Source organism: Anoplophora glabripennis, unplaced genomic scaffold (genome assembly GCF_000390285.2).
Source record: "Anoplophora glabripennis isolate ALB-LARVAE unplaced genomic scaffold, Agla_2.0 scaffold468, whole genome shotgun sequence".
NCBI classification, from domain to species: domain Eukaryota; kingdom Metazoa; phylum Arthropoda; class Insecta; order Coleoptera; family Cerambycidae; genus Anoplophora; species Anoplophora glabripennis.
Genome location: NW_019416618.1, coordinates 116,863 through 141,528, shown reverse-complemented (window position 1 = coordinate 141,528; position 24,666 = coordinate 116,863). Strand labels below are relative to the sequence as shown.

General features: G+C 32.5%; 4 protein-coding genes across 7 annotated transcripts; 1 reads left to right on the top strand and 3 right to left on the bottom strand.

The window, feature by feature from the left end:
- Positions 1 to 718: 718 nt before the first annotated feature.
- LOC108910213 (phosphatidylinositol N-acetylglucosaminyltransferase subunit P) lies at positions 719 to 1,466 on the bottom strand. Its single transcript, XM_018714760.1, has one exon. The coding sequence runs from the start codon at positions 1,446 to 1,448 to the stop codon at positions 969 to 971; it is 480 nt and encodes a 159-aa protein (XP_018570276.1). The 5' UTR covers positions 1,449 to 1,466; the 3' UTR covers positions 719 to 968.
- Positions 1,436 to 2,052, bottom strand: LOC108910214. Its single transcript, XM_018714761.1, has 3 exons — positions 1,836 to 2,052; positions 1,634 to 1,762; positions 1,436 to 1,580 (listed from the first exon to the last, which is right to left on the bottom strand). The coding sequence occupies exons 1-3, from the start codon at positions 1,859 to 1,861 to the stop codon at positions 1,451 to 1,453; spliced, it is 285 nt and encodes a 94-aa protein (XP_018570277.1). The 5' UTR covers positions 1,862 to 2,052; the 3' UTR covers positions 1,436 to 1,450.
- Positions 2,053 to 2,251: 199 nt separating this feature from the next.
- On the top strand, positions 2,252 to 10,820 carry LOC108910212 (ubiquitin carboxyl-terminal hydrolase CYLD). 2 transcript variants are annotated; one of them, XM_018714759.1, is made up of 8 exons: positions 2,252 to 2,869; positions 3,653 to 4,376; positions 5,219 to 5,616; positions 6,915 to 7,127; positions 7,186 to 7,618; positions 9,584 to 9,919; positions 10,367 to 10,563; positions 10,618 to 10,820. In XM_018714759.1, the coding sequence occupies exons 1-7, from the start codon at positions 2,447 to 2,449 to the stop codon at positions 10,561 to 10,563; spliced, it is 2,724 nt and encodes a 907-aa protein (XP_018570275.1). In that variant the 5' UTR covers positions 2,252 to 2,446; the 3' UTR covers positions 10,618 to 10,820. The 2 variants fall into 2 exon arrangements, with proteins under 2 accessions (XP_018570275.1, XP_018570274.1); XM_018714758.1 differs by having other exon boundaries at positions 10,367 to 10,820.
- A 6,685-nt stretch (positions 10,821 to 17,505) lies between these two features.
- LOC108910203 (repressor of RNA polymerase III transcription MAF1 homolog) lies at positions 17,506 to 24,610 on the bottom strand. Of its 3 annotated transcripts, XM_018714748.2 has the most exons (5): positions 24,554 to 24,584; positions 24,422 to 24,469; positions 20,743 to 21,504; positions 19,254 to 19,531; positions 17,506 to 19,057 (listed from the first exon to the last, which is right to left on the bottom strand). In XM_018714748.2, the coding sequence occupies exons 3-5, from the start codon at positions 21,082 to 21,084 to the stop codon at positions 18,988 to 18,990; spliced, it is 690 nt and encodes a 229-aa protein (XP_018570264.1). In that variant the 5' UTR covers positions 21,085 to 21,504; positions 24,422 to 24,469; positions 24,554 to 24,584; the 3' UTR covers positions 17,506 to 18,987. The 3 variants fall into 3 exon arrangements, with proteins under 3 accessions (XP_018570264.1, XP_018570262.1, XP_018570263.1); XM_018714746.2 differs by having other exon boundaries at positions 24,422 to 24,610; XM_018714747.2 differs by lacking the exons at positions 24,422 to 24,469; positions 24,554 to 24,584 and having other exon boundaries at positions 20,743 to 21,615.
- Positions 24,611 to 24,666: the final 56 nt, after the last annotated feature.

Genomic DNA, 24,666 nt, shown 5'->3' with positions numbered 1-24,666 from the left:
GGAAATCAACGACAGTCGCTGAGGGTTATGTCGAGAACTCCATTGAAAATAAGACCAAAATTGCTAATCAGGTTTTAGTAGGTACCACTACTAGCGCAATCACAAAAACTGTAAATGTAAGCGAAAGTAATATTCCTTCTAATATTAATTTTGAAAATTGTACAAATGTAACATTTAATTTAAATGTCAATAAATAATTTCAATGTTATCTTTTTTTTGCATGAAAAACGTTCTCCATAATGTAAACTCCCTTGGGAGCATTATACTCCCTTGGGAATAATCGACTACTTCTGTTTTAATTTTGATGTCATAGAAACTGATTTCTACTCCCGACCGTGGAAAAAATAAGTTTTATATTCTATATTTAGAAGGCTATATCTCACAGTAGGCGTGCACTTTTGTATATAGGTAAGTTAGGCTAAATAGTCTTATTTTCATCCAAGGAACCTGTGGTCAAGCGTTGTCCATCCTTTTCAGAGACACCCTGTATAAGCATACTAATTGTAAATAAAATTTAGATTATTTAAAATAATTTTTAATAAAAAAGTATTTGTTACTATTTCTTTTTTAAAGCACTATGTTTAGTTCATGAATCTTAACATTGACCTAGTTTAAATGAATACCAATCTACCTGATGTGATATGACAGCAGAGCACTATGCAAACAGAAAACAAATTGTCTAATATGTAACCGCTTCATTTATTATGTTTATTTTAGCTTTTAGTTTATCGGTTTACGAGAAAGTATTTGTAATATGCTAATTTTTCAAGTTTCTGTGTAAAATATTAGTTTTTACACTACCTTACTTAGTTTTGGGGTGTGAAAATTACAAAAAAAAGAGATTAAAAAAGAAATTCAGTTTTCACCATGACAAATAATTTTGTTATAGACAAGACACTTTTGCGTTAAGTAGTTTATTTCTGCTCTTTACATGCAAAGATTTGTATTTCTATACAAAAGTTACAAATTTATTTCAAAAATAGATTTTCCGATACCTCCCACATATCTATGTCCTTTAACCTAGGAATAGATTTATTAACAACTGCCGATTGAACAGTATTATAATATTCTTTGTAACATTTTTCTTTGTCTTTACAAATACAACCTTCTTCTTTTGTATGATTCACCACTTCATGTACATTATTACACTTTCTCTTGCCCCCAATATCGTCTTTAATTGTCCTTAAATCGTCCACATCCGGTGTCATGGACCAACCCAAAGCCGGATAAATAACGAATGCAAAAATAGTCAGAACTATAAGAAAATATATAGGTACGGCTACAGCCCAGTACCTTTGAGGTAGAAAAGTTATACCTATCAATTCTAAATATTCTTCTGGTACTATCGCCCATATTACGTAGATTATAAAAAATATTTCGAAGCTTAAATACATTACAAAACCGTAAACGGCTCTGGTAGGTGTGGGTGCTGGTGTATGTTGCGGCATTTTTAGTAATGACTGTAACTGTTACTAACTGGAGGTCCAAAAGCTTCTATGGTCTCGGATATCAGGTCTAACTTCTCAAAAAATCCATTAACGGCTACTCGAAGTTGCCTTGCAAGCGAAGTCGAGAATTTCCTGAAAATAATATTAAGCTAGATAAAGCACAATTAAGTTATAAAACTATTTACACTGCTAAAATATTTTCTTTAACACTTAAATTCTTTGTTACACCACTGCGTTTTGGTTCTTTATCTACTCTCAATACATCATACGCTATCTCAGCAATTCTGTTGCTTTGGAAAGGAATTTCTATGTTTCTGAGTTCCAGTTAAGGTCTACGTACACCTTTAAATCGTGAAATTTTATGGATCAAAAATTCAAAAAGGATACATTTTTAGTTGGTGAGCATCACCCATTTTCTTCAAAGCTTTTTATATTTTTTTAAACAATAAATATAAGAATTGCTTAATAAACTTTAATTAACATGTTTTTTTTGCCTTATTACAATTTACAAGTACTCTGGCATACTTTATACTCAAAATTTGTTAATTTCATATTTTGTAAGAATTCAATTACACAACCTCACTTATTTTTATTTATTGTTCCGTTCATTTCATAGATTACAGTTCTGTTGTTACTTGTTTTGTTATCTGCGTTATTTTGTTCCTTGTGCCATGTCTGTATTATTCTTCTTCTTCATTAATTTGACTTTGACTAAGCAAAATTGCATCTAGGGAGAATTTATCTAATAAAAATTATATTCTATAATTTAACATTCAGAAAAAATCGCAGGTGTGTGTCATGTCTCATGTTTATGTGTCATGTAATGTACAATATTTACATATAATTATTTATTTACAGTTCATTTCAAACGATTGATTTATATTCTATCTTACAGATAAGATAAGGTTTATGTAGACTACCGCTATTCAATGAGTCAAATTTACAAAATTTTAATAATGTTTACAAAAATATGTTCATGAACTTACTAAGAGTGTAAAATGAATTCTAAAGATATAAAATACGGGATTTTGGTGCAAAATGCGTTACTTAAAGAAACATACAAAGGTGACCAACGAACAGTACTTCTTGGGCAAGTCGTTCTTATCGATGGTGAATTAGGAAAAGGAAATATTGGAGTGAGATTCTTAACAGAGGGTAATACATGGGAGCCAAGTCGTTTTAGTTGTCCTCAAGAAAATGTGGTACCAATTTCTGAAAAATTATGGCCCTATATTGCTTCTATTACGTCACCACAGGAAAGAGTTAAGTTGGCAAAAAATAAATCTTTATGTGACATTTTAAAAAATATATCTAAAGACATGGTAGTAGGTTTTATGGATACAAATGATGTGTACCTAGGAACGGTTAGATATATGGGATCAGTCAAGGGTATGGGCTACTGTTTTGGCATTGAGCTACATGTAAGTTTAATTAAATACTAATTTGTATTCATGCGAGGTAGTTTTAGTGTTTTAATGGCTTGGTATCAATTTAACACGGTCCATGTCAGTTTTATTTTTATGCTTCAAAGAACACTGCATTGTTTTGATTGCACGGTTTAATGTACCTAATTAGTAATTACAATGTTACATAAACATTTAAAATATATTTTATAAACAATCCTTTTTATAGCAACTTTGATGCGTTCTGGTGAGTCCCAGATATTTGTGTATAACAATTACTTTTAATTTTTCAACTTAATGCTACAAAAAGTTGTTTCCTTTGCTTATCAAATAAATTTATATGTGGTGAAATTCACGATTTATTGTATTGAGGAACTTACAATATGGTGTAATACTGTCCAAATGTAGTGGTATTAGTCATTCTAGCAAATATAGAATTTGATATTTATTTATTAATTAACAAAATTATATTTAATTTAACAATATTTACTCTTATTTTATTGAAGTACGTGTTTTTAAAATTTAGGCATATAGGTAATCTCTGAGTAATGAATTAAAAAACTCGCCTGTTAAAAATAATTAATTATAGGCTTTTTTAATAATTTTTGTTATCGAACACATATTTTATGATAATAATGAATGCACCTCAATAGAGGTATTTTCCCTATTGATTAAACTTTGCATAAGAATTGTTACTATGGCATTGTTTTAAAAAATGCTAGTCAACTGCGCATCGAAAGTTTCAGTTTAATTCATTATTTTTTAAATTCATGATGTTTGATTATACATATTATTTTTTAGGACAAAAAGAATAATAATATTTGCAGTGGATCTTGTGCTAATATCCAGTATTTTTCATGCACACCAGGACATGGTGTTTTTACCAGTATTGAAAGGGTTAGACCCATTAACTATCCTAGCACCAGCAACGATCCTGTGCCCCCAAAACCTTCAGAACTCGACATTTATTTAGAAAGGAATATCAACAGTATAATGAACAACTCCATCGATACGAAACCTCATCACGAGGAAATAGTTACGAAATATGGGGAGTATACGAGAAAACCAAGCATGCCCGTCAAAAATTCAAGAAATTTTCAGTCATTGCAGAACATTTTGGACGTTGAGAGTATGACTGTTAACACTAATAACGATTTTGATCAAAATACTGTTATTCAACCTGACGGGATTTATTTGATGCCAGATATGGAAAGGAAAAGCAAGAATAAGTCAGAAGTTGATCTTATCGATGTCATTGGGACTTGGTCAGGGACCACTGATAGTGCGCAGTTGCAACAGTATTCAAATTTAAAAAAAGGATTGGACAAGAATGATAATATTAAGGAGAAATATGTGCATGGGGAAAATAATACACTTAACAGACGGAATAAAAGCATTAATCCACTTTCACATTTGCTCGAAGGCAACAATAGCCTGAGGAAGTCAAAATTTTACACCAATGACCTGACTGAAAACTATAAAGAGCACCTTAAAACATTACCTAAAAAGCAAGAAAATGGCAGAAGTAAGTAAATATTACGATCTTTATTCCATTGTATTTTGTTGTTATACACACGGGTTACATTGAGCTCCAGGTATTTTTTTTAAAGTGCAATATCCTATTTAAATGGTAATTATGTTTTTAAATCTTTCAAGTTTCGTAATAAAGTAGTGATAGCTGCTTAACTGATGTGCTGCTTTCTAATTTCAAATCTGACCTCACTTTCAAGGAAATTAAAAAGGTTGCTTTAAACTTTATGTATTTAAAATTAATTAATAATTTCAGTTATTTCAGTCCAGCTTTAGTATTTCATATTTAATTTTATACTGGTAAAATTTAAGGTTATGTTTATTATAAAATTTGATTTTTAAAGTGAAAGCAGAATTATAAAATAATTGTTAAATTAGGGAATTTTATTGGTGTTACGTACTGAATATATTTTAGCTTTCTGCTTGTCATGATTTAGGAAATACTGCAACTTTTACCAGTGAGGTCTAAAAATAGACGTTATTGCGTATGTTGGCCAAACTAGACTCGCAAACTTTTTTTAGATTCCTATTTTTATTCATTTAGTTCAGATACATGGCGGTGTGGAAGTTAAGCACTTTTTTTCTTTAGTTCCGAACAAAAAAAATGTGCTGTACCATTAAGTTGTTAAAAAGTTCGTACCCACTTGTAATTTTAAGTTTTTAGCCATAGAGACATGTCTTTAAGTCAAAGAAAAAATTGTAACTTGTCGCTTAACATTAAAAAGAAAAATCTCAAAGCAATGAAAACGAAGAATGTAACGTCTAATAACAATTGTGATGTTATTTATGCTAACACTACTTACGAGGATGATTTTAATATTCCACTATCTGTCTTAGAAATAAACGAAAAAAGTGAACAGTTGGCAAGGTCCTCCACATTCTACGTTAACGATAAACCAAAATACCATGACCCGCAGCCGGGTACTACCCACGATCTGGTGGTCGGAAGTCTGGTAGAAGTTCTGAATGACGTTAGCACAGACCCTCTTTACGGGGTGGTAAGATGGATGGGAGTTGACAATGAGACCAACTTCATATTAGTTGGGGTGGAATTGGAGGAAGAACAATCTCATTTGCCTTTAACTTTGACAGATGGTACACACAATGGCGAAAGGTTCTTTAACTGTGCCACCAGCAGAGCACTATTTGTGCCGATAGAACAGTGCCATAAGGATTCGCGGTTTGTAGATGGTACGCCCACTCCCGTGCATCAAGCCGCAGCAGCCGAGCAAATTGTGAGTTGATATTGTATTTTTTAACGTTATTGTCCGTTATAGAAACATCTCGGTTGAAATCTCCTCTATTTTTAATTGAAAAGAACATTGATCAATTCAAAATAAAATTGTTTATATTTCCAATTTGGAATCTTACACCTCAAACTAAACATCTGTTCGGAATACATTATTTTGCTTTATAAGTTGTTATTTTTATTATGTAGGATGAAAAGTGGGTGTAACTCGTGGCATAGTATTTACAGGTATCTATTTATATAACGATAATGTTTATAAGTAGTGTATTAAAACTGATAAATCATTCAGATCGCGTTTTCTGTAACATATTTTAATGGTGAGTAATTGATTTCTCTAATCTGTAATTAGTCAATTAAATGTTTATTGTCATAGAAAATAGGTAATTATCTACAGCAATTGCATTTAATGCATACCACTTTTATTTCTTTGTAATGACATGTTTGTGTTCAGAATTACAAACACTATTTTGGGATTTGATATCAAATAAAAAAAATATATAGGTTGTTTCAGGATTTCAGATTAAACAAAATATAAAACTAGATGGTCAAAATAAGATCCTTCACTGTTTTAATTGTCAGTGTTGCGAGAAACAACTACTCCGAGGACTATATGCCCCTACCGGCATTGAATTATACTCGCAACACTTAGTGCAACAGCTAGGGTCGTTCGTCAATTTAACCCACCAGTCACAGACCAGTTTCGGACTTATTAGTCCTCATCAGTGTGTCATAGGTGAGACAACTGACGTACGAACCAGCTGTTTTGCGTCGTATCGTCACGACTAGGAAATACATTGTACGCGGGAGCGCAAATGGCTCCATCTGTTGTGCTGACTCCCAACTGTGCCATTCATTAATTGTTTCTCGCAACACTGACAATTAAAACATTGTCTTCGCCCTCTGTGGGTGGCAGTCGTGCGACAAGTACCTGCAATATGGCAGGTCGCTTCCTACTGTAGCCATTTGAATGGCACAGTTGGGAGTCAGCACGACAGATGGAGCCATTTGTGCTCCCGCATACAATAAGATCCTTTACGTTGACAATTAAATTTTGGTAAAATTATTAAAACACGATTAAATTAAAACTCAACATTCTGTTTCACCCCCATGATTGGTGTAATTTTTCACAAGATTCAAGCAAGCGCATTATCTCAATTATAGATGTAACAGTTTGTCATTGTTCATTGTAAACGAGTCATTAATATTAAGATTTAGGGATTGTGGCTTGTAATCATTTTTGAAGGCTGTGTACAATAGCAGTAATAGATTATTATTATATTTTAGGAATGTCCAGTTATTCCCGGAGCCGTGGCCCCCCTTTGCATGCCCACAGAGGAGGACGTCGAAGCCGTCTGCGGAAAATATAGAGGTATACAGGGCCATCACAATTCTTGTTACCTCGACGTTACATTATTCTCCATGTTTACCTACACAGCAGTATTCGACAGTTTGTTATTCCGGCCAAAGAATTCGAATGATATCGACGACTACGAAGAGGTATATTTTCCATTCACATTTTTACTGTTCCTCGAATTCATCCATGAAATTATTTTAGGTGCAGCGAGTTCTTCGAGAAGAAATCGTGAACCCTCTTAGAAAAAATTTGTTTGTCAGTGCCGACCATGTGATGAAGTTGCGACGACTGTTAGACAGGCTAAGTTCCGTGTCGGGTTTAACAAGCGAGGAGAAGGACCCGGAAGAATTTTTGAACTCGCTCCTTGCTCAAATTCTTAAAGCCGAGCCATTTTTGAAACTCAACTCGGGACAGGAAGCCTTTCACTATCAGTTGTTCGTTGAGAAGGACGCCGATTTGACGTTGCCGACTGTGCAGCAGTTATTCGAACAGAGTTTTCTAACGAGCAATATTAAGTTGAAGGAGGTCCCGTCTTGTCTTATTATTCAGATGCCCAGGTTCGGGAAGAATTACAAAATGTATCCCAGAATATTACCGTCTCAGTTGTTGGACGTTACGGATATTATAGAAGGCTGTAAGTATATGAATTTCTTTTCTCAAATTCTGCCTCGAAAATTGAGTGTTTGAAAAAATTTTGGGTAATTCGTAATGTTCTTATACATGTTTTTTCATATCATACAAAATACAATACATGTCATACGATAAAGACGCACAAACACACCCTACCGTCACTAAATACTGAATTAAATAACTATAAAGCTATACATTGACACACGTTTACAAACTAAACACAGTGCTTTAAAAATAGTAATAAATACTTTTTTTAAGTTTGAAATGGTTTTAAAAAATATTGCGAATCTGAAATTAGTAAGTAATTTTATTTACTTTTTATTGTATAGATTTTATAAAACGGCAAAATTAACTAATTTAAAATAAATTAGTTTGTCTTAACAATTAATAATATGCCTATCTACTTACCAATTTTGGTTAATATTTAATAAATCATGCAAAAAATATATTTTTTAAAACAGTCGAAAATTTGTTTATTGTTTGTTGTTTTGACTCACACTGTCCAAATTTCCAAAAGTCACTCTTTAAAATCTTTGGTTGTCTTGAAATTTTGAAAATAGTTCTACAAATTTAAAGATTTTGAATAAAATAGTCATGGGTATTTTAAGACATACAAAAAATGTTATTAATAAAATGTATTCGGTTAAACTTAATAAAATTTTTATCCCATTATGAAACAAAACTCTAATCGATGAACGACATTTCCCACTTGAAAAGTTTTAAATTACTTAAAAAGCCCTCTTTACATAAGCTGGAATGGGAAATTCTGCTCATTATTTAAGTTTTGTTTCATAATAGGAGAAAAATGAACACCCTGTACAAATTTTTAGAATTATAAGTGTATTTTCCAAAGAAGCAAAAATTTTTATGAGTGACTAGAAAAATTTAAAATAAAAATTCTTGCGGGTATTTAACCCGATCTGAGGACACACTATATACAGGCTGTTACAAATTCGCTCGAAAATGGTAAAAGACACGAAGTAGCTTAAATGCGTAATCAAGGGACCAACATTATGCCTCTAAAAGATCAAGGCTAACATGATTAGTTTTCGAATATTTGAAAAAAAACGAAATTTTTCATTTTCAACCGTGTTTGTGGTGATATTGAAAAAAGAAAAACACTTCCTCTTGGCAACTTTTTGCCCACTATAGAATGGCATAATCGATTTTTATATGTAACGTTTTTATTTTTGGAATGTGGGCTAAAAAAACTATTTAACTGCGATATTGCTGTTTTTATTAATGCAATGCACGGCCAACTAGGACGTGTTTTCTTGACAAAACAGTTGATTGGTATTAGCGATTTTTTTTCCAAAAAACATTACGTATTCTCATTCAGCATCCCTTACAATGTCTTACCACCAAATTTCATCAAATTCGATACATCTTCAGGCGAGCACTCCATGCTGTCGCAAAAGTAATACAAGCCTGTAACTTCTTTATTTTTTGGCTGATTTCAAAAAATTTTTTTATGGAATGTAGAGTAAAAAACCATTTAACTGTGACATTGCTGTTTTCTATTAATGCAATTAACGGCCAACTAGTGCTCGTCTGAAGATGTATCGAATTTGATGAAACTTGATGATAAGACATTTTAAGGGATCCTGAATGAGAATACGTAATCTGTTTTTTGGAAAAAAAATCGCTAATACCAATTAGCTGTTTTGATGTCAAAAAAACGCGTCCTAGTTGACCGTGAATGGCATTAATAAAAACAGCAGCATTACATTTAGATAGTTTTTTTATCCTACATTCTAAAAAAAATTTTTTTAATTACATGTATCACATTTAAGCGTGACACCCTGTATATTCTTTTGACGCTCTGTATCTCAAAAACTAAGCTGTTGCGGATCCATGTTCATGTGAACTTTTTGTCTTAAAATTTGTCAAAGGTTGACCCTTTAAAGTTTGTACAAGTACTTAATAAACACTTGGTTTGGGACGTCGTGTATATCTCTCTTTGTTCCAGCTCCACGGCAGTGCATAGTGTGTGGTAAACTGGCAAAATGCGAATGCAGAGAATGTTTCGATGACTGCAGCAATGCGGGACTGGAGAGCACTGCTTTCTGTTTGGAATGTTTGAAGACGGCACACCGGCACGAGAGGCGGAAGCACCACAGGCCCACGAAATTGGAAGTGGCTCAAGACTTCTCCTTGATGCAGGACGCTTACAGGCCCCCAAGGCTCTTCATGGAGTTATTCGCTGTGATTTGTATAGAGACGTCGCACTATGTTGCCTTTGTGAAGTGCGGAGTCGGGCATGAGGCCCCCTGGTGCTTCTTCGATTCCATGGCAGACAGAAAAGGTATTTTATCAAAAACAATTTCTAAAAAAATTTCAATTGCAGGACACAACTACTCTGCAGACTGTTGTCCTGAGTAGCATTGAGCTATACCCTCAATATCTAGTGAATAGACAGGATTGTTCATCAACCAAACCACCAGACACGTACTGGTTTTGAACTTATTGGTTCTCATTAGTATGTCAGTTAAGACGATGAAAATAGCTGTTGGTTATGCATCTACAGTGTATTGATGAAAAATAGCAAATTTGAGACTAGTATATGTCTGGTGGTTTGACTGACTCAAAGTTATCATCATTTTAAGACTTGTTGTTGGCGCGATTGGACCTCTGTTTGGCTGCTTGGTAGCAGTAACTCGATTTATAAGAAACATCGAGACATGCCCCTTTTAAATTAACAGGCCTATGAATCTCCTGTCGTTTTAATATTGAGCTGTTTCTGTGATTGAAGGTGAGAAAAACGGCTACAACATACCAGAGATGGTCGCCTGCCCGGATATATCACGCTGGCTGTCGGACGACAGGATCTGCCGGCAACTCCACGAGGAATTCCCCCTAGACCGACACCTACCCGAGCACGCCCGTAGGCTTCTTTGCGATGCTTACATTTGCATGTACCAAAGTTCAGATGTAATGATGTATAGATAAGTAAGATATATTTTAATACTTGCATATATACTAATATGACTGATTATTTTCTAGAACTCTCCTCTTTAGATTTACGGAGTGCCTGACCGAAAGTGTCTTTTTTATAACGTCGTATTGACGATCGCTTCGGTTTAACAATTGAGAAACGGCGAGTCGGCCAGTTGGGCGCTCTGTATCATGTAGAAGTACTAAAATCTTGTTACCATGATGAATTTTCTATTTGTTTCACTTTATAAAATATATATTATCGAATATTCTATACTTGTTAAAATCGCACCTCAGTATTTCTAGATTTTTAAAGAGCAATTTAACTGGGTTCCGAGTTTTATAGCGTTTGAGCTAGTCGTAAAGTTTATGCGATAGTCTTTTATGTTACGTTTCTGCTAATCAGATTTTATTCGTCGGAGGTACGGACCATGGGACACTCGTAGCATAAGTAGTTCTATTTTCCATAAATCTTTGATATTTTTGTCTCAGATCGTAGACATTAACCCTTTCACTGCTTAAAAAGACAAAAAGTATATAAACGCGAAAAGAGTGTGTCGCTCTTCATTGTGACCAACCCCAAATATTTTTTTCACTCTGTAGGATCCTCTCCTCTCCCTCTGAATCTAGGTGCTGCTTTTGTTTTTTTGCCTTTCATAAGTTATTAATATTAGACTAACTACTTCTTTATTTCAATCTTTTTCTTTATGAGGGCTCTATAGCAAATAGCCAACCAAGAATACATTTTTATAGATTTTATACCCCAGTTTGTCTAAATATGAATTAATGCATAAATAACAGACTTTCCTCCATTCTAACGTAGATTTTCTGTAAAATAGACTTAGTTTGAAACACAAATTACTTTTTGTTGTAAAGAAATTAGTAATTTGCCGCTTTTGAACAAGCGGCATCGTAAAATAGAGCCCTGTTAATAATAAATTTTATAGACACGCTATACTCTTGTAATAAAACACCATTTAGGCATGAGCGTTTCGTGAAAGTGTGTTGCGCAGCGAAGCAAATTGTATTTTTTTATTGTCCATATTTCTATCATCCTTACTTTGAGATTCAACCCCATAGAATTGATATAGTGACATTCCTTTGCAGTTACGCACTATTTTATGTAAATTAGCTAGAAAAAACGTAGATTTGAAATGAAATTGATGGCTTTCAGTGTCAAATGGTCCTGTCCTTACGTTGAGCTTTGCTGGTACTGGCGCTTTGAAGTTTTGTCATAGGTTTGACCATGTTCGTGATGTTTAGATTAAAAGATGAAAAAGTAATAATCATCTAGTATTTACGAATAAAAAATAAAAATGTAGGGTTCTACATCATTTTTAAAATTTACTGTATAATTTATTCAAAACACTTAAAAAGCAGTCAGATAAGTGCTCACATTTTTTTACAAGTACGCTTTGCAGTTCGGCAAAAGTATTGAATTATATTTTCTACACGATTTCCGATAAAAGCATTATGTATGTTTTATGTCAATGTCTTTTACTGGCCCCATATTTTTGTAATACTTTGATTTTGCCGGTTACCTCTTGGCAAAGTTTCTCTTAACATTTTTTTGGGCAAAAATAACTGCACAAGTTTATGTATATATTTTATTCGGGCTCACACTGTAGAGTTATGAGCTTTCAAAGTTGAGAGTTGAAAACCAATTTTTCATGGTAACTTTTTGTTTCTCATTAAATTTTCATAATTTTTGGGTAAAAGCTGTGTTATTCGAAGTTATTTATACTACACGTGTAATGATGACCATTGGCGCAAACATTATTTATCCGAAAGTTGATGGTTTCAGAAATACAGGGTGTTGAAAGTTAAAATTTTAAATCGTTTTTTTTGGGATTATTCTGAAAATATGTAGGTTAGGAACTTAAAAATTTGTGAAACTATATTTTTTTAAGCGACGAATAAGATGTGTGTTGCAATTTCAGCTTTGCTCATAGAGGGCGCCACTTATGACCAATTTTACCGAAAATTTAGTTATTAACTTTTTACTCCTGAAACCTGAAAGAGCAATAATTTTTCCATTAATTGTGTATTTTTGTATCATTTCGGTATCGCGATTCCGTTTTCAAGAAAAATCGATTTAACGAACACTATGTTTTGATAATACGAGATATTAAAAGCGAAACAAACCAAGTGTTTCTTTATGTTATCACAACAATTAACAATGAAACAAATGAAATTCGTAATAATAATGATTTAAAGTAATTGTTCGAAGAATCCACCGTTGACACTTTACACGACGTTTTCTGAGAGATCTTCGAATTTGAAACAACATATTGGGATTGCATCTGACTTTATTGGCAGCGATTTGTATTCTTTGACACAACTCTTCACGCGAAGCAATAGATTCTTTGTAAACTATATCTTTCATTCGAGACCAAATTAGAAAAATCAAGAGGATTGCAGTCCGAACTTCTGGGCGGCTAAGCAAAAATGCGTACATGGCCAATCCAGCGATTTGGAAAAACTGCATCTAAATATGCACGCACTGGTTGAGAAAATTGCGGTGGAGCTCCGTCGTGCATGAACCATATGTCTTTTCTCTTAAATAAAGTTGAACTTCTTCAAACCGTGGAAGCATTTTTGCTTGCCCACCCAGAAGTCTGGACTTCAATCCTCCTGATTTTTATATGGCTTCGCGTGAAGAGTTGTGGCAAAAAATACAAATAGCTGCCAAAGAAGTTAAACGCAATCCCAATACATATGTTGCTTCAAACTTGAAGATCTCTCAGAAAACGTCGTGTAAAGTGTATCAGTGTCAACGGTGGATTCTTCGAACAATTACTTTAAATCATTATTACATATTTCATTTGTTTTATTGTTAATTGTTGTAATAACATGAAGAAACACTTGGTTTGTTTCCCTTTTAATTTCTCGTATTATCAAAACATAGTGTGCGTTAAATTGATTTTTTTCGAAAACGGTTCGAGATATCAAAATGAAACAAGAATACATAATTAATGGAAAAATTATTGCTTTTTCAGGTTTTGAATCAAGTTTCATATTAGACATACAGGGTAAAAAATTATTAACTAAATTTTCGGTAAAATTGGTTGTAAGTGGCGCCCTCTATGAGCAACGTTGAAATTGCAACAAGCATCTTATTCGTCGCTTAAAAAAAATATAGTTTCACAAATTTTCAAATTCCTAACCTACATATTTTCAGAATAATCCCAAAAAAACGATTTAAAATTTTAACTTTCAACACCCTGTATTTCCGAAACCTTCAACTTTCGGATCAGGTATGTTTGCGCCAAAGGCACCATTTCACGTGTAGTATCTTCAGCTTTCGATTTTCCCATTGTTAATTAATCACCCTGTATAATGTCTTCCAATTTACCAATAACTACTTTCGGGAGTTGCGGACAAAGCGCCTTCAGCAGTCTTCGCCCTAAAAAAATTAGCCTATTTTTTCAATTTTTTTCGCAGTTAAGACCAAAAAGGCATAGTTGTTTGTTATCAATATAATGAACTGTGTTTGAGATACAAACTTAACGATATAGGGTACCATATATGACATGTCGAAAAAAGAATAGTATATCAACATTAAAAGTGTTTGAAAACGGTTTGGTGTATTAATATCAAATAAGTACACTTTTTTCTCTGGAAAACGTACAAAAATCTTAAAATCGGTGACAAAAAATTTAACAGGGCCATATTTTTTTTAGGGGCGCAAGACTGCTGAGGCTGCTCTGCTCCTGGGCACCCAAAATTGAATATATTAATGGGAGTAGTTTCAAATAATATAGCATTTACCCAAATATTATCTTAATTCAATGACAAACAAAAAGTTGTAATGAAAAATCTATTTTCATCTCTCAATTTACCTTCCAGAGTAAAAAAAATTAATATGAACTCGTGAGGTTATTTTCGCAAACCGTGGGACTTCATCCTGAACATCCTCTATTTGCCACTTGAAATACCCCTTATTAGCTCCAACTTCTTAAATTTGCCAGAAGCACTTCATGTTTTTTTTTAACATTAACATTAAAATGTAGTTTTTTTATTTTGCCACGATACGTCTTGGCAGTTTTTCTTAATATTTTTTTTGTAAAAAAAGTAAATATCAGTAGATGTAAGTCACATTACTGACTATTTTATGTTAAAATATACAAAAAAGATGTATCCTGTGAAATTAGTGATTTTTTTTTTTCAATAGCTCAAACTCCTACCGTAAAAAGTACAATTATTATTTTAAACGTCAAAGAGGTAAAACTGTTGTTATAGCTACTAGGATTGTAAATTAATTTTGAGGGATTTTTTTTGTAAATTCAAGGCATTACCGTGAAAAATTGTGAACATTATTATTTTTCAAAGTATCGCCCTTCGCAAGCCACTACTGTTTCCCATCTTTCTGGCAGCATAATCTTCTTTTGATACTATTCCCAAATCGATCCAATTTTTTGTATCTCCGTAAGACTGGAAGTGCTGCTTAGCCAAGTCGTGTTTCATGGATCGGAACAAGTAGTAATCTGATGGAGCAATATCTGGTGAATATTGCGGATTGTTGGACAATTACTTTGTGGTATATTTCCTTCAATGCACGGCTCAAACACATCACTTGTGTTCAGTAGCGTTCACCAGGTCCCTCATAGCAGGTCCCACCAGATACACGGCCGCCATCATATTGCCAGTGTCGATACGACGCAAAAAAACTATTTATTTTTTGCCGTTGAAGCAATTGGTCACATGAAAAATCGCCTTTCAACATCTCTCGGTTTCAATCCCCAATTTTTTTGTTTTTGAATCATACAGAGTGCATTTAAACAATGAAATTTGTGCAATCAACATTCAACGATTCAGCAATTTCATTTTGCGTTTGTCATGAACCTTAGTCCAGTAATGCTTCCAGTTCCTCACCTTCAAACTTTCTCCATTGACCGTTCTCCGTTCTTTGTCAACTGTATCGAAATTACCACTTGTAAAACGTCGAAAGAAATACACGTTTTTATCAATGGAATATGTTCACCGTAAGTTTCCAATGACACTTGATGGCTTTCAACAGCACTTTTCTTTGAATTAAACAGGAAAAATAAAAATTCCCGCAAGTGGTGTTTTGTTGGCTTTTAATTCAACATCTTCGGAGCTGAAAAATAATATGCCGTTTACACTTCAGCAAAATGACGCATAATAAAATGTAAAGCCTAATGACAGAGCTTTGACGTGATTACAGAAGTTTCCGATGCGATATAGCGTAAGTTACGCCATCTATCGTAAATCTCTCAAAATTAATTCAATCCTAGTAAATGTGATAATTTTTTATTTAACTCTTTCGAAACTGAGAGTACTGCACGTTTCCTGATCGGAATATTTTTTTAAATATTTAAAGTCTGCAAATATGACAGTTTGAAAGGGTTAAAATATCTTTACAAAATTTGATTTGATCTTTTAAATGTTAAATTAGAACAATGTTTTGTGTGCATATAGGAAGCCCTTTTTTTTGCACGTTCAGAGTACATCCAAATGAAATAAAATGGAATGTTTAGAATCACGGATTATGCCCCGATTGACGTGATAAATATTCATTTTTACAGTATTTATTTTATTTTTTACTTATCTTCACAAAGGCGTGGCTTTTAATATATAGTTAAAAAAATGTAAATATATAATGATGAATATATATAAGGAAAATATTACGTTATAATTTCGTTTCATTTATGAACCCTTATTAACATATGGACGGGGGACGATCGAGAGGGAAAAGACGGATAAAAAAAAGTAATTTTCTAATATCTTATATTAACCTATCAGATCATAAGCCTACAAACAACTTTATGTTAAATATATAAACATTTGTATCATCTTGCTTTAAAAACTACACACCGTGCGATAACATTGCATCGTTTTGGTGAAAATTAAAAGACGTGATTCGTGCAATTACACCAGTTAGTAAGTCTTAATAACGTAAAATCTACAAATTAAAATACATTTAATACTCGGGGTAAACTAAAACGTATTACTAGTACGAAAAAAAAAGGTCACAAATGAACGATACTGGTAAGAATCGGGAAAAATCTGTTTCTAGATGTCACGGCAGTCTCTCGATTCCTGATATTCAATGAATACTAGGAAGATTAAGATATACAGGGCATTTTCTAAAACAATGTGTCATTTTTGGGCGATTGTTCGTTGGGTCATTTTAGTCCAAAAAGCCTTAAAGAATTACCGGCCAAAAACCATAGTTTTTTAAAAAAAGAACTAAATTTATGCAAGTTTGTCAATCACTAGCAAAAAAGTAAGAACCTAAGATTTTTTTGCTGAGTATTTTTGTAAATTGGAATATAATTTCTAATAATTTTTTTCTTGGTAAAGACATCCATTTTCAAGTTAACGTTTTTCTAAAATAAGCTCTGATGACAAAATCTCTAATTTGTATATCTCGGATTTTCGCTGGGTGATGGAAAATATGCTAAAAATGTTCTTGAAAGTTGCCCGAAACGATCGAAAGTACACTCCACGCGGTAGTGGGGAAAGCAGTGAGCGGAGGATTCTGGTTTGAGCGTACTTTCGATCATTTTAGGGGACTTTCAACGGCATTTGTCATTTTCCTGAAGATTGTTTTTCCAGCTTCAAATTTGACGGTTATGAATTTTTGACAAAAGCTATTTTAGAGGTTTTTCCGGATTTTCTCTGTAAAAAATGAACCGATCGGATTGCACAAAAAACCATTTTGTAAGTTTTTTTATTCTCTACAAAAGTCCTATTGAGAGTAAGACGATTCCATCATTATNATTTTAGAGGTTTTTCCGGATTTTCTCTATAAAAAATGAACCAATTGGATTGCACAAAAAACCATTTTATAAGTTTTTTTATTCTCTACAAAAGTCCTATTGAGAGTAAGACGATTCCATCATTATTTTACGAGATATTATAAAAAAAAAAACAAAAAATTTAGATTTTTGCAGTTTTTATTTAAAAAAAATTGTTCACGACTGCTGGGGAAATCACTTATGTTTTCATTTACTAAGTATTTTTCAAAAGGTAATTCATGAAATTTGCTGTAATATTTAAGTGGGCCAAAACATCTCTAATGGTTAGCCTAAAAAGTATATGGGAGCAAAAATGTTCAAAACGTACGTAAAAGTGTGCAAGTCACATTTTTTAAATTTTAAACCATTTTAATGATACAAAGAAGGATTTACTTATCGTTCATTTTTTTTTAAATTTGGATTTTTGTCATTTTTAGGTGCAATTCATTTATAAAATGAAATTTAATTTAAAAAAATGGTGGACAAGCCCATTCTGCGCAGAATACAAAAACGGCTGCGCAACTTTCGAAAAATTAGTGCGCGACTTTGGTCACAATTACTCAATGTCTCGGCCAAATTGGCAGAGAGCAACCTACTATTTCCAGATACTATGAAAACAAGACCTGTATTGCCACTAGGCAAAACAATTTTTAAGCTAATGATATTACGGGAAACTACTACTCTGAGGATATAATTTAATTCTGGTCGGGGCATTAGCTCGCAGAGTAGTTTCCCTAAATTTTTAACTTTTACTCAGATAATTTAAAATTTCTACTCAATGACCGTTTCAGATTTTTAATGGCTACTAAAATTGTATTTTGAACAAAAAAATTCTTATACATTTTTTGTGAAATTAATAGTTTTAGAGGCATTTTAAGTTGACTGTGTTAAATTGCATTTATAGAACTTTAAAAATATTCTGTGGCATCGAAATTCTGTGGCTCGTCACCAGCCGATATTTGTAATCATTTCAATGAACTCTTGCCTTTAATTATATTATTAGCTCAGGTTTCACCTATCTGCATTAAGCATCTTCAAAGATGTTTGACGCAATGTGATTTTGTTTAAACTTCAACACTGTATCTCGAAAACCAGTGACTTTAAACCCCTTGGCCTGAAATGACCCAAAAACAACCTTCCGAAATTATGATATGAACTTGAGAATGTCCCGAAAACAATTAATCGTAATGATTTAAACTATCACGGGAACGCAATATTGATATTATACAAAATATGTATTGCAATAATTACATACAATTTTTAACTTGACATAATGATGAATTTCATTTATAACTTTGGCCAATGACCCTTGAAAATAAATTAGACTTATCTAATAAGTAAAAAATTTTGATTAAAACAGCCAAGCTTGGTGAAACTTATCTCCGTCTAGTGACACAGATTCTAAAAACAAATTCTTACCCGTTCCAGAACCAAAGTGATAACTACAAAGTAAAAACACTACTCGGCGAGAAACAGCAGATTTAATCTGTAACACGAGAACAATATGTTTATGAACTGAATATACCTTACATTCTATAATACTTAACGCTACGCCATTTAATAAAACAATCTTTAAAATAATTTGTACTTTTGCTCTCACCAAAAGATTTTCTCAAACAAATATCTGCCCTTAAGAAATGTGTTCGGAAAAAACGTGCCGTCTTCGGCAACAAGTTTAATCGTAGATATCATCCTCGTCCATGATGAAGTCGCTACCGAATCCAGAATCCAAGGTATACCTTGGACTGAAAAATAAAAGCCGTAAACAATATTAACTAATTTTAAAGCTCCTTTTATGGTAGTGTAAACAATTTCAGTTGAAATCGTTTACACTTAAAACAGATTAGATAAGATGGAAAAAAAATTCCACGGCGCTCAATTTTTTATTGTTTTATCGCACTGCTATTAATCCGAGTGAAATAAATATAATTTTCTACTCACTTAATAGCTCTGCAAGTGAAGAACACAATCCTCTTGAGCTTCTTATTGTAAAAAAAGTAATTAAAGCTCCAAAGACAACCATCCTCACCGAATGGGTCGGAGGCGAGATCAGGATTGTACGAATAAATATCACAATTTTCCAAAGAGATTTCGTCGTCAATCGCCGCCCAAAGGGATGGACCTAACAGACGGTAATGGTCACCGGCTGTCGCAGCTAAGTTCGAATCAATGGCGTTGGTAACCCATTGACGGGAGGGCTCTTTACTGAATTCGTGACTCTGAAAAGGAAATTAAAGATATCTCTAAACTAACTAACGCTACAAGGTCTTGAAAAAGAAATGATCACATAAACGTTTGCTCTTGTTTTTGAGATAAAATTTAAAAAAATTTATCAGCAGATTCATCAAAACACAGGAATCTTTTAAGAATAAGAGATTATTTTACATATTTTAAAAAATCATTAAAATTGTATTTGTATCAAAATTAAACAAAGTAAGAGATCATTTTCATTCTTGATAAATTTTGCATTGCAATGACAAAAAAATTTTCTTTGTATTATTAATTTAATTTTTGAAGAAAATGTTACTTCATATCTATGCTACTGGTTTTTGTTGCTCCATCTTTGACAAGTTGTATGGTCCTTATTTTAATCTGTTTTTCTAATACTTAAAGGACCAGCTCTAATAATAATTTTATTCCACTTCCTATTTAAGAAGCTGCGTGTCATTTTCTTTTAAACTCATATTGCTTAAAGTTAAAACATGAATTATTCATTATTTAAATTCATTCAATGCCATACAACTGTATTAATTTGGCAGGATGGCATAATTTACTGAAATTGAGTTAAATAACCAGTTTTATTGATGACCCTGCCAGACCTGTCAGTTATTATATCCCTAAAGCAGTAATTATAAATATATAGATGATAAAAGTTATTTTTATATTCAATAGTATTTTTTTAATACGTAAACATTTCAACAAAACAACGGCTGTCTGCCGCACAAAAGATAATCTCTATAAAAAAAGATAAGAGCTACGTCATGGTTATTTTTTTTAGTCTGTTGTAACCTACCTTACTGTTATGGATAATATGTAATAACAGTTTATCTTCTTATCTAAATCTTTATTACTACAATTATTTTGAAAGTATATAAGTGAAAATATAAAATATTTCCAGTGCCTACTTAATAAGGATAAATCTATTATAAGCAATTAACGGAAAGCTAGAACATACAAATAAAGATGAATATACCCACCTAATATGTTATTAAATTGTATAATTACAATAATTCATACTTTGTAATTATATACTTTTTAATTATCCTTTATCTAGTTGCATTTGAAACATTATTCTTTTCTTAATAACATTATTATTTTTAAATGAACATGAAAATTAAATAATTATTTCACATTTGATTAATTCTACAATGGGTTGTATATTAATATCGTTCATAATGATTATAATAAAGCTAATGGATGTCTTACTTACTTTGACATCCATGAAATCATAGTCTGGAAAAGACGAATTGAGAGTAGCGATCAGGTAAAACAATGTTTTACGGGAAATGGTGTCACATAACGGACCCTCTTCATCCCCTGAAATGCTTCTACTATATTGCAAACAGCCCGGCGAGACGCCTTGCGGCGGAGAAAGGGCCTGTAAGTCGCTCGGATGTATCCCTTCAGAATTGAATCTCTTGTAGAGGGCCTTATCACCGCCAGCCATTTTACAGGAGTAGCTTTCAATACGACCGATTATTTTGCTATCACCTGTTTGTATGGACAGGGCGTTGTTGATTGCTTCAAATCTTGTGCTTTCCAAAAGCTTCATTTTGATATGGGTAAGTCGAACAAGAAAAAATATCACAATTCTTTAAGACTTCACGGTACGATTTAACAAAGATTTAGTAACGGAAGAAAACTAACTCTGAAAAAGTTCTTGAACATAGCTGTCGGGTGTATAAATATTCCTTTTCTTTTTGAATGTAGAAGGCTAGCCGAGGGCACCAATGTACGCCTAACAGATCTCTTGGTCAATAAATAAGTTGGGCACATTACAATGTAGTTAGAAATTAAAAGAAAATTACTACGTGCCGTAGTCTATGTAGTTGTTTATATTGTACACAAACTTTGTGGGTTACGGACAGAATTAAAACGGACGAGTCCACTATTCACTACAACAAAAAAATTCAAACCCTTTTTCCACTTTAGCTAGTGTTCAGAATACGACATATCGCACATTATTTTATCACTGAAACACAAAATTACTGATTAAATCAATTTGTAGTAAAATTTGAAAGGGTTAATCAACTTAATTTCGATTTATAAACCACAAAGAAACAAAGTTTGACGTTTACCTCGGTTACCGTACACAAATATATGAGTGGCAGTGCAGCCAAGCTGACAGGCTTAAAATAGTTTCAAACAACATTTATTTCTCTAAATTACTTTATATCCGATAGAAAATATCGATACGTAATCAAAGAATAAACATAATATAAGCAATTTTTATATAATACAAGAGAGTTCAATCAACTTATAGAAGTTCTTATAAACATATAATATTTCTTAATTTTTGCCATGTTGGCTAATCTGTTGACGCCTACTATTGAACTGTGTCATTGAATTTATGGCTAATAATTATTGTCCCTTGTTTATAGAAACATAAATTTAACAGTTCTCTTTATATTTATAAAGTGACTTTATAGGGTCTGCATTGCATCCAATTTTAAGTTTGTAAAATATTGCATATAGATTAACGCATTTCATCGAAATTTAGGAAAGCGTATCTGCCTTGGTAACGATTATATAACTAATAAGAATATAATAGCAATAATATACCAATGTTCTTAGATAAGAATGAATAAAAAATAAGTGCGGATATAACAAGTTGCGGTTGCTCATGGTCAGTAATTTGTAAATTGGGTGTTGACCTTCATTAAGAATTACATACTTAAAAAAGTTGTATTCACAGTTTCCCTTTTCATGAAGATACCTTATCGGTAATTTTAATTAGCATTAGTAGTCAGAGGCGGCCTTAGGGGGTGGCGAACAGGACAATAGCCCTGGGCCTCGCTCTTGCAGAGGGCTCTCACAACAACCTGAGTAAAAAAAGTTTATACCTATTTAAAACTTTATTTTATCCTTAGCTATTATAGTTATACGAGTAGATGAGGTATATGACAATAAGATAAAGTTGGTTAATTCATAGTATATAAATATATTAACACTTAATAAGTAGGAATTGTTTAACCTTTATAACATAAAGTAGTTATAATATATGTACAAAAAAGGTATTTCAGTTTATCATACAATTTTCATTTCATAGCTTCTTTTTAACAAATGGCCTGCTGACATTAAACTTTCTAAAACTCTTCTTCAGTAGGTAAGCAAAGTCGTTTATTTATATGCGTTCAGCAAGGCCACATTGTTTTAAATGGCCAGTGAAGCAATGACCCCATTAATTTAATTAAACAATGTTATTATACGAGTGCGACTGGTAGATAACTAACTTTAAAAATAGGAAGGTTAAAATAGCGGTATAAAAAGATTTGCTTCGAAGTTACCGATGCAACGGTTTAACGCTGACGTGCCTAATGGAAAATAGTGTAGGTATCTTTTTCACGCCCCAACAATTTAAAATGTTTATAAATTCAGAGAGTTAAATTTGAAACTAAAACAAAATTATGTTTGGGCCTTAAACAAAAAATTATATCATAATTATATAATCAGATAACGTATACCTAGATATTATTAAAACTAGTACTATTGTCTTTTTATACAGGGTGTTTTCTAAGTAGTGCAATATATTTGGATGGTGATTCCTCAAATTATTTTATGAAAAAAGGTTGGTTTATATTTCTCCTGAACTAATTTTCAAATGAAATAAAATTAATAAATGATGATTACCGAAAATACACAAAAATTAAAAAGGTCTGTGACAAGGGTACTATTTTAAATATTTGAATATTGTTGTCTTAACAGGAGCTGCTGGTGACGCAATCAAACATTAATTTACACTAAAGCACGCCTTCTAATGGACAGTTTATTTGTTGCAAGTTTGAGAAAAAGAAAACATTGCCTTATTCAGATAGTTTGAAAAAAATATTTTTGGAAATACATATATATAAGTACTATATGAACTTTTCAACATTTTATAATATTCATCATTTTATTAAAGAACAACGGCGATAACAACGGTATTCATAGTCACATATGTAAAATTCGTATTTTTTAAATGTTAAATAAATATAGTAATTTTTGGCAGTCGATGACAGTGACGAACATACCTAGCGTTATCTAACAATAGTATAGGAGTTTGTAGTCTAGCATTATTTTATGACTTAAGCCTAGACATTATAATAAAAATAAAAGAGAAACAATTTAATCCAACAGTAGTATTTAACTATTATTTAAGTATATTTGTTAAAATTAAATATTTCTTAATTCCACAATTTGCATCTACCGGGTATCTCAAGAATACCCGAACCCCCCCTGACAACTTTTCAAGTTTGAATCTTATCAAAAAAAAGTTTCTGACCCCATCCTTGGACGTAAAATTTGGCGCTCTATCGATTGTTGGTATAAAAAAATAGGACGTTCCATTTAATATTTTTAAGTTGACTTTGGTTTGCCCTTGAAACTTAAGATGTAAAGGTCAAATCTAAGACTTTTTAAAATTTTTTGGGACACCCAATATATGCAGACCAAATTCTTCTCATACAGGTTGAGAAGGCGAGTATTATGTATACATTTGTTGTACTGTTAATAAACTTAGGGACTATTTTTTTTAGTAAAAATGAATATTATTAATAGCTATTACATATTTATTTTACAATATCAATAAAAAATAAATTTTAATTTATGATGTCAGGTATATTCGTACCTATATTTAATTTAAAACTTTAATTTTTACATGATTATGAATTATTTTTTTACATAGGTATTTGATTAGCCAATACAGGAACTTTATTCAGAATTCGTTAGGATTAACAAGATGTTTATCAACGCCTGTGAAAATAAATAGATAGCCGACTTTAACGAAATCGAATAAAACCCCGAGTGGTCTCTTTTGGATTTCCGAACTTCCTTGTGGTTTATAAATATTTATCCGAACGGAATGAACAAGTTGGAGTGATTAAAAGTCAAGTGAAAAGCAATTAACTTACGTAACGATTTAATAGGAACTATAGGCAGTAACCTCGCCTGGGCACCGACTGCAACCAAAAAAAAAATAAAAATCAAAGCCAGAAAATCATTTCCCGCGCACGATCCCAGCAGCAATCGAGTAGCAGACGTACATTTAAACGTATTTTGTAAACAGAAAATTAGAGAACAATTTGACAACCGGACGCAGCCGAACCATCAACCTACTAAATTTAACCCAAGCATCGGGACGCCGCGTAGCGCTGGC

Bases quoted from the DNA above. Each gene is read 5' to 3' on its own strand.
- LOC108910212 (XM_018714759.1), top strand. From the start codon at position 2,447: ATGAATTCTAAAGATATAAAATACGGGATTTTGGTGCAAAATGCGTTA. The intron at 2,870-3,652 runs GTAAGTTTAATT...ATTATTTTTTAG, and splicing joins GTTTTGGCATTGAGCTACAT to GACAAAAAGAATAATAATAT. The intron at 7,128-7,185 runs GTATATTTTCCA...AAATTATTTTAG, and splicing joins ATATCGACGACTACGAAGAG to GTGCAGCGAGTTCTTCGAGA.
- LOC108910213 (XM_018714760.1), bottom strand. From the start codon at position 1,448: ATGCCGCAACATACACCAGCACCCACACCTACCAGAGCCGTTTACGGT.
- LOC108910214 (XM_018714761.1), bottom strand. From the start codon at position 1,861: ATGGGTGATGCTCACCAACTAAAAAT. The intron at 1,763-1,835 runs GTATCCTTTTTG...ACTGGAACTCAG, and splicing joins GATGCTCACCAACTAAAAAT to AAACATAGAAATTCCTTTCC. The intron at 1,581-1,633 runs GTAAATAGTTTT...TATTATTTTCAG, and splicing joins AAAGAAAATATTTTAGCAGT to GAAATTCTCGACTTCGCTTG.
- LOC108910203 (XM_018714746.2), bottom strand. From the start codon at position 21,084: ATGAAGCTTTTGGAAAGCACAAGATTTGAAGCAATCAACAACGCCCTG. The intron at 19,532-20,742 runs GTAAGTAAGACA...TTTCCTTTTCAG, and splicing joins ATGATTTCATGGATGTCAAA to AGTCACGAATTCAGTAAAGA. The intron at 19,058-19,253 runs GTGAGTAGAAAA...TTTATTTTTCAG, and splicing joins TTCACTTGCAGAGCTATTAA to TCCAAGGTATACCTTGGATT.